Source organism: Arachis hypogaea, chromosome 20 (assembly GCF_003086295.3).
Source record: "Arachis hypogaea cultivar Tifrunner chromosome 20, arahy.Tifrunner.gnm2.J5K5, whole genome shotgun sequence".
NCBI lineage: Eukaryota > Viridiplantae > Streptophyta > Magnoliopsida > Fabales > Fabaceae > Arachis > Arachis hypogaea.
The window spans coordinates 130,918,745-130,928,182 of record NC_092055.1 but is presented as its reverse complement, the minus strand read 5'-3'; the positions used below and the strand labels follow the sequence as shown (position 1 = coordinate 130,928,182).

Sequence of the window (9,438 nt, the reverse complement as noted above, 5' to 3'; positions counted from 1 at the left end):
GGACCAATTAAATATAAAATATAACAAAAAATTAATAAAATATGATTTGTAGCATATATATCAAAAAAGTAATTATATTATATAAAAGTCAATGTTCAACTACATATTTTAAGATTTTGATATTTTTTAATCTTGCTCAACAAGTTGTGTCACAGGTTGTTCAATAATATTTTGAACATTACTCAAAGAATCTGAAGCTGAATTTTGTTCATCATATATTCTCTCTTTTCTCTTGAAAAATGAGTGAATTATTTTCATCTTTGACATTTTTAACTTAACTTGAACTATCTAACAAAAAAAAAAAAATAATTGCATATATATTATTTTCTTTAAAAAAATATTAAATCTATTGAGCAATAACAAATAATTTTAGAAACACAAATATATAATAATAAAAAATAAAGTTATTGATTTACCTGATTATTTTTTTGTTCCAAGTCTCACCCAAAAATAATTCTATTGAGTTTTGTCCTCACTTCAATCTTTGAACACTGTCCATTATAAAAAAAATAAATTAATTATTTTAAATAAATAATATAAATAATACTTGACATTGTTATTAACTTAAAAAAATTGAAATATACCTCTTTGAATCTTTGTTGTGCATTTAATGGTTAATATTTTGCTGTTCACTTCTCTTCAATGGTTTTTCTTCATATGTCTTGTTTTGGTATGGAAAGAAAATTAGAATAAGAAGAGTAGAAGACCAAAAGTTTGGAAACCACTAAAAGAGAGAGAAAAGTGGCGCTGATGCCTCGGATGGTTTGAAACAAATATTTGAAAAATGTACTAGTGTTACTTTAATTAATAGTATGGGCTTGGGCTAGTATAATAGAATCATTTTTATTAATTATTAGAATGGGCTATTTGTTAACAAGAGCAATAATAATTCAAATATCTAATACATAGTGCAATTTTTAATTATTTTAATTTATAAAATTTTGTAACTTATATTTTTTTAATATTATATATAAAAATAAATTTAATATTATTAATTATTACTATTTACTATTTTTTTTTAAAATTTTGGGAAGACCATGGCCACCTTAGGCCCTCCGTAGATCCGCCACTGAATAACTCATAAGGTCTTTTACAAGTCAAAAAAGAGAATGGACAATTTCTACATTTTCTTTGCACAATAAATAAGTCGTCATATCTTATTACAAAATTCCACACTCATTTAATACCCTAGCCTTATATATAACTCTATAAAGTCTTTTACGAGTAAAGAATAAATGACAGAAAATTTCTATATTTTCTTCGCACAATAAATACGTCGTTATATCTTCTTACAAAATTTCATATCTTACAAATTTTTTCTTTATATTTAATTTTTTTAAAATTACAAATTATGTTAGGAGTTTCACTCTAGGTGGAACCAAACCTTTTTACTCTAAATAGCTCATAAAAATTAGCGAGTGATGCTATTAAAATTCTTATGAGTAGGGATATTAGTAGTTAAATCGAACTGATCTATTAAACCGAACCAAAATTTATAAAAACTGAAACTACAAAATAAAAAAAAAAACTATCTTTTTGGTGTTTTTTTTATTAAAAACAAAATCAATTGATCCAGTCCGATTTTAGGTTGACACTAAAACGAAATCGGACTAAAATAAATATAAAGTAATACTAATTTTACCAATTTATCTTGACCCCAAAATTCAAAATCCCTAGCTCCTTCACAAATCAATCACCGTCTCCATGAATCAAATCTCTCACTCACTCTCTTCTCCCATTTGATCATATCGGTTGGTTTTGGTCTAAATTCGAACTAAACCAAATTGATAACACTCCCTACGTATACGTTATAACATTGATAGAGATATTATTGAGATTCAATAATCAAGTATATTAAAATTAAATTTTTGTTAAAATAAGTTATAGTATAAATTTAAAGGGTTTTTTTAGGTAAACAATAATTTTTTTAAATAATGAAAATAATGGGTTTTAGAATTAATCCAATAAAATAAAAAAATACTCCACTCCAAATTACTTCATAAATCTTAATATTAGAATAATTATCTGCACACCTAATGAATTGAACATCTAACCATTATTAACTGTGTATAAGTAAATTAAATAAAAAAAATAACCATCCAATTAAAAATAATGAACATAATCACATGCATACCTATTAAATTGAACATTTAACATATCTATTGTTCACATTATTTAGTATTTTCATTATATACCTATACTTTTTCAAATTTAAATGAGTATATATAAGCCAATCTTACCATTGCTTTCTCTTTATCTTATTATTATAAGGTTTAAGAACTTAATTAACATGTGAAAAACAAAAGGCTGGGAAAGTGGTTGTTTTGCATAAACTAATACGAAAATATCATAAGTTTGGTGAGAGGAAAACGTAGAGGTGGATAGCACTCTTCTTGTTATGGCTTTACTATGCAGTGAGTGTGATGTAAACCACCAACACCAACATGGCCATTTTGTCATGTGCTTACGTGGCACAATATTACTGGCTGACAACTTCCATCATCCTCTTCGATGTGTCATTTTTGCCATGCCAACATGACATCAACCACACTCCTCGGAAATTAAAAAACTATATGTCGGAAGAATTATGAATATAGGAATTAATTATAAAAAAAAAAACAATCTTTATCTAGGAATGACAACACCACTCGAATCCGCGGATACCCATTCCATCTCTATCCGCTCGACGCGGATTTTTAGGAGGAGCGGAACGGGGTCGGGTTTAGGTAATACTCGTCCCTACCCGCCCCGACATATATATAATATATATAATATATGTAAAATAATTAGTAAATGAGTAATAATATTGTATTATATTTAAATTTTTACTTTAATTTATGTTATGTATGTGATGATGATTATATAAATTTTAAAATTTAATTTTATTTATTGGATTTTAATAATTATAGGGACGAATAAGAGCGAGACGGGTTAGGGTTCAACATTTTACTACCCGCAGATAAAAGTAAGACGAGTTCTATGCGAGTTGTTGTACAACGGAATAGAGTTGAGTAGAGCAAAAATCCATTCCTACCCACCCTGTTGTCACCCCTATCCTTATCTCTTATCTATTGGTCACGTTGAATTGAAATGGTAAAAGTAGTTGTGACAAATGAGATCCATGAAATTTTTCTAACAAGCTGCTTCTCAAAACTAATATATAACAACAAATCATGTTTTGGAGAATAATTAATCCATAATTAATATTAATGAAAAGCAAAACCTAGCTATCATACTGGTATAAATTATGAATTATGATGACTGAAACACATTTTATTTTTATAATTTTTTTAGCTAAATAGCAATTTCATATTTAAAAGATTTTAACATTAAAAGTTGTTATCGATAAAATGATTCTTAAAAAATTTAAAAAATTAACCAATGTGTCTTTAATCTTGTTGGAGTACATTTTCAATGAAAATAATGCTGAGGTGACCACCATATTTTGATAATATAGCATGTTTCTTAAACTACATATTGAGTTTGATTTTTTTTAATTAATTTAATAATGATTCTAAGTGAAAATCTTCAAAATAGATTATGTTTTTCTAAACCCTAAATTGTGACTTTGCAACATGAATTGCTCAAAAGGTGTTAATCGAAAACATATTTTTTTTAAATAAAAAGTGCTCAACACAACAAGGTGGAGCAGCAGAACATTAGTAACAGGCTACTCAACGTACAATCCATCATTGATCAACTCAATAAGTAGAGTACCCTCTAGTCATCTTCGACATTGCCATTAACAACCAAGAGGTTCACCACCATGCCACTCGTCGGAGAGCATAAAGGATCTGTTTATTATTTCCATCACCCCTAAGCCTTTATTATTGAAGACTCTACCATTCCTTTCTAGCCAAATTGCCCAGATAACAGCAAAAAACCTAATCAACCACCGCCTCCGTTCATTCTTTCTTGATGAAGCATTCGTCCAGCTCTCAAAGTGTTGTTTTAGTGTACCCGGCATAGTCCATATCCTTCCAAGAGCGAATAGCCATGCACACCACACCTGCCAAGTGATCTCACAGCCAATAAAAAGATGAGCAGCAGACTCAACAGACTTACAACATAGAACACATAAATTATCATGCTGGTCAATGACACCTAATTTGTATAGTCTCTCCTTAGTGTTCACCCTCTCAACTAAAACAAACCACGAAAATAACTCAACCCTTGGCAGAGCGAATCCCCTCCAAATAGCACTAGTAAAGCTATAGCTAGTAATTTTCTCCGGGAGAGCTGCTTCCTGCATCACCTGCACAAAGGAGTTAGTAGTAAAAATACTAGTTTTATCATATTTTCAGACCACCCTGTCCTCCCTCTCAGTTGTTATTCTTACTGACTGCAAGACCTCATGGAGTTGGTGTAAAAGCTCCAGCTCTCACTGAAATAATTCTCTCATCCACTAGAAACTCCAGATCCATTCTAACCCATCCCAGAACCCGCATTCCCCTATAATAGATCCTGTGAGGTTTGAAACCGAGAAAAGTCTAGGAAACATCTCTTTCAACCTTCCACCAGGTAGCCAGACATCCTCCCAGAACTTGATTGTTCTGCCATTCCCTACATCCATAGATAAGCCTCTGATAATCTTTTCTCTGATTTGCGGCTCCCTGATCTGGAGCTGACAGATATCTCTCCAAGGGCCCCCTCTTGTAGGAATAGGCTGACCACACAGCATCACAAAGGGATTCATGCTGTTCCAAGAGTATACTACTCTCTTCCATAAAGGACAGTCTTCTTTCGAAAACCTCCACCACCACTTGAACAGAAGGGCTGTATTCCTAACCACTGCATCTCCCACTCCTAATCCACCCGCCTTTCTAGGAGCCATCACTATCTCCCATCTCACTAGTGGCATCCCTATCTTCCCATCCTCCTTACTCCATAAGAACTGTCTTTGCAGCGAGATCAACTTTTCTGCTACTGCCTTTGTCATCTTGTATAGGCTGAGATAGTATATAGGCAGGCTATTGAGAACGGACTTGATGAGAACTAGTTTGCCCACTTTATTGAGAGTCTTCGCCTTCCACAAGCTCAACTTTTCTTCCACCTTATCAATCACCGGTTTCCAAGTCTTAACTAACCTTGGATTCGCTCCCAGAGAGATTCCAATGTATCGGACTGGTAGAGAGGCTTCCTTATATCCCAATAGCTGACACGTTTATCCCGTCCAACGCTGTTCACAATTAACTGGAATGAAACTGGACTTCTCAAAATTAATACTCAACCCGGACATCAGTTCAAAGCAACGCAGTAAGTGCTTGTAATTCCTGATAGTCTCTTCCTCTGGAGGGCAGAACAGTATAGTATCATCCGCGAACTATAAGTGCGACAGCTCAATGTGATCTCGTCCTACCAAAAGTGGAGAAATGCGCCCATTTGTTATCGCCTCTCCGATCATCCGATAAAGGACATCAACAACTAGCACAAACAGAAAGGGCAATAACGGATCTCCTTGTCGTAGACCCCTTTCCATTTTGAATGGCTTAGAAGGGGATCCATTTATAAGCACTGACATAGATGCAGAGCAAACACATTCCTTAATCTAGTCCCGCCACTTCTGGCCAAACCCCATCTTCTGCAAAACTATATCCAAAAAACTCCATTTGACCCTATCATATGCCTTCTGAAAGTCCAGTTTAATTATCACTGAGCTTCTTCTTCTTGCCTTGATCTACTGCACAGTTTCACAGGCTATCAAAGCCCCATCATGAATTTTCCTGCCTTGCACAAAAGCACTCTGAGTCTCGCCTACTAAGCCTGGCATCACATTTCGCATTCTCCTCACCAACACCTTAGAGATAACCTTATACACACAACCCACCATACTAATTGGCCTGAGGTCTTTGATTTCTGTAGCTCCAACAAACTTTGGTGCCAAAGCCACCCAAGTGACATTCGAATCCCTAGGCAGCCTAACCGACCGAAAGAACCCCATGACACTGCTTCAATGAATTCCTTCCCCATTTTATCCAAGCACTTCTTAATAAAATTCATGTTATACCCATCACACCTTGGTGCCTTTGTTGACTCACAATCCCACACGGCATTCTTTATTTCTTCAGTAGTTGGCATCAACTCCAGCCTTGCTGCTTCATCCTCAGATATCCGCCTTACCAGCCCATCCCGAAATCCTATATTAGGTGAGGTCTCTTGATGGTACAAATCCTTATAGAACTCTCTTATGGCAACTTTAATTCGAGGTTGATTCCTAACCAGTCTTCCATGGATTCTCAAGGCATCAATCCGATTGTTTCTCCTCCTTGCCGAGGCTATATTGTGGAAGTACCTAGTGTTTCTGTCCATCTTCTCAGCATGTCTGAATCGAGACATCTGCTTCCAATGGATCTTCATCCTGATATACCATTTCTTACATGAGCTCACCAGCGCCTTCCTCCTTGCTTCCGCTGTTCCATCATGCACTCCATTGCTCACCATTTCATCGACTTTCCTGATCTCCTCTTCAAACCTATCAATCCTCCTATCCATATCTCCAAAATTTTCTCTATGCCATCTGCGCAGTGGGATCGTCATAGCCTTGAGCTTGTCCAAGAATTGTCTCTCCCCTATGCTCCTCCACTCCTCCTTCACCATCCTCAGAAACCCATCGAAAACATATATATATTATTCGATGAGAGCAAATCAATTCGGAATGAGTTAGAGACAGTTTCTCGAGAAGATGCATGCGTAAGCAGGGATCAAGAATAATGAGCGCTAATTGGATTTCAAATGACTTGTTATTCGATTAGACCTTTTCGAGAGGGAAAATCGAATTGAGCATTCGAATTGAAGGTCGAGCAGTTATGGTAGTAGAACGGTTAAAGGTTTTTATCACACGAGAAAATTATGGGAAATGTCTCCAATCAAATGGCGGGAGCAGTTACCAAAGTAAAAGTATTTGAAAAGTTCAAATTTGTAATTAATTGTAATTAATTACAATTAATTGCTAGTTACTAAAGGTAAACTATAAATACTAGGAAGCCTTAGGAAATCAGGGTTGGAACTTTAACTCAGAAAATACTCAAGCACACTCATATCCTCAGAGAATTTCTGAGTCTGTAATCGAGTTATTTTTTTGTATGGTTCCTTCCATGTCTTTACTTTTTCAATTTATCTTATTGTAAACTTTATTCTATAAAGCAAGTTTATCTTTCAAGTACTCTTTACTTTCAATGTCTAATTTACATTTCTACATTTTTAATTTTCACGTCAAAGCCCTTTGACTCAGTTAAAGGCATTTTACTATTTTCTTTTAACTTCAACGTAATCTTTTTCGATTTCAGTACATTTTCTTTTTGAAAATCTTATTCATTTGTTTCTTTTATTGCTTTACAAGTTTAATTTATCTTTTATCCTATTACCCGTCTAATTGAAGACGCTTTGATGCGCTTTTAGAAAACTGTTACCTGCAAAGAGGAGTAGGTTTCGCTCCCAGATCATTAGATATCGAACCACCATCGATTTGCTAAAAATTGACAAAACAAATTGGCACGCCCTTTGGGATAGTTTTAAATTGAAGTGTGTCAAAAAACTTTTTCCAATATTACTTAGTGTATGCGATTACGAAGTGAATAAATCATTTACATGGCTGATGAGATATCGATTGTGAATGGTGGTTCATCCACTAATGATAACATACCAGTATCTGTGCAACAGGCTGACGTGTCTTCACGTTCGAAGGCTGCAATTGCAACCGAAAGTATAGCCGTCACATCTATTCAGACTGGAAATGTTGGACGTAATATTCGTCCTTGTGGCCCTACGCCACCGTATCAGCCTCCATTAACCGTTGGGTGGCCTCCTTATGGTCTTCCTCCTGGTTATACCCCTCCGGTGGGTGGCTTTATTCCACCTATCCGCTTAGGAAATTCAAATGGAGTGAATAATACTCAAAACCCACAGCAATATTTTGAGTATTCTCGTGATTATAATGTGGGTTCTACTTCGAATGCTGCTAATTCAATGGCAGTGTATCGACAACAAGTAGAGAAAAATCACCATGACTTAGTCAATGACTACAATTCTAAATCCCATGATGGTTGACCATGAATCAAAATTTGAGCGTCTTGCTAGACAAGTCAAAAGGATTGCTCGAATTGTTGATTATGATGATGGTGAAAGGCATAATGCCAGGAGAAATAACGAAGGAGTAGAAAATGCTTTTCAATATGAAAATAATGTTTTCAATTAAGAAACCCTTAAGTAGTTCCCCGAGGTCAAAATGCTGATAATATTTTAGCCGAATTACGTGCTAATCGTGGTGATGAACGTTATCAAGTTACTAGAATTGTGGAAGAAGTTTTAAATTGAGTTGGGCTTAATGTTGGTTTTATGAATTGACCACATTTTGTGTCCGCTTTTCCCTAAGTTTTTCAGATGGCTGAAGTGCCAAGAGGGGTAAAAAATAAAAAAATAGTCATAAAATTTGCTGGTGAAGTTGGAGAATCAGCTACTGAACATGTTGCTCGTTATTTGGTTGAGATTGAAAACTTAGCTAATGATGAAAATTTGAAAATGAAGTTGTTTCCTTCTTCGTTGATGAGGAATGCATTTACTTGGTTTTCGAATCTCAGACCAAATTCGATTACAACATGGAATCAGTTAGAGACTGCTTTTCACGCTCAATTTTATCGAGGGGAAATGAATGTAGCAGTTACTAATTTAGTGGCTTTGAAACGTGAAGATGGTGAAACTATCGATGATTATTTAATACGTTTCAAAAACGCTAGACGTAGATGTTGTGTGTCATTACCTGAAAGTGAGGTAGTGAAAATAGCAACTATGGGGTGAGGATTCTATATGCGCAGAAAACAGCTCAATGTGCATATTCCTGATTTGGCCCATTTGGCTGAAAAGATTCGACAGACTGAACTCATGAAAAAAGAAAAAGAAAAGTATAGGAGTGAACAAAGATCAAAGAGTAAAACTTTTACTCGAAAAGAAAAGGTTGCTTATGTGACCATGGAGTCCTCAGAGGAGGAATTCGATTTCGAAACGGAAGTCAATTTGGCCAAACTTAAGAAATGTCCTCCATATGTTTGTTCTTTATTGAAGAAACTGCCAAGTAATGAAAAGTCGAATGATTCAAAACTGAAAAGTGGAAAGAAATATAGTTTTGATATTTCAAAATCTTATCAGATTTTTGATGTGTTGCTTAAAGATAAACAATTAATTCTGCCTGAGGGTAGAACTTTGCTTTCTGTGAAAGATTTAAAAGGAAATCCTTACTGTAAATTTCATCAAGCAACAAGTCATTCGACTAACAGCTGTGTCCATTTCAGGGACTTAATTCAAGAAGCGATAATGGCGGGACGGTTGAAATTCGATGATGGCAAGAAAGAGATGAAGGTTGATGTGGATCCCTTCGAGGTTGATGCCAGTTATATTGAACCTTGCTTTGGAGTGAACATGGTGGGCATGTCCTATGACTTTGAT

General features: G+C 34.8%; 1 protein-coding gene across 1 annotated transcript; it reads right to left on the bottom strand.

Moving 5' to 3' along the window:
* Window positions 1–3,742: 3,742 nt before the first annotated feature.
* Window positions 3,743–6,597, bottom strand: LOC140183238 (uncharacterized). The gene is made up of 4 exons (XM_072231263.1): window positions 5,928–6,597; window positions 5,360–5,514; window positions 4,481–5,155; window positions 3,743–4,255 (listed from the first exon to the last, which is right to left on the bottom strand). The coding sequence occupies exons 1-4, from the start codon at window positions 6,595–6,597 to the stop codon at window positions 3,743–3,745; spliced, it is 2,013 nt and encodes a 670-aa protein (XP_072087364.1).
* Window positions 6,598–9,438: the final 2,841 nt, after the last annotated feature.

Coding starts and splice junctions, on each gene's coding strand:
- LOC140183238 (XM_072231263.1), bottom strand. CDS start 6,597: ATGGTGAAGGAGGAGTGGAGGAGCATAGGGGAGAGACAATTCTTGGAC. Junction 5,156..5,359: donor GGCGCATTTCTCCACTTTTG/GTAGGACGAGAT, acceptor TAAACGTGTCAG/CTATTGGGATATAAGGAAGC. Junction 4,256..4,480: donor TGTTTCCTAGACTTTTCTCG/GTTTCAAACCTC, acceptor TCCTTTGTGCAG/GTGATGCAGGAAGCAGCTCT.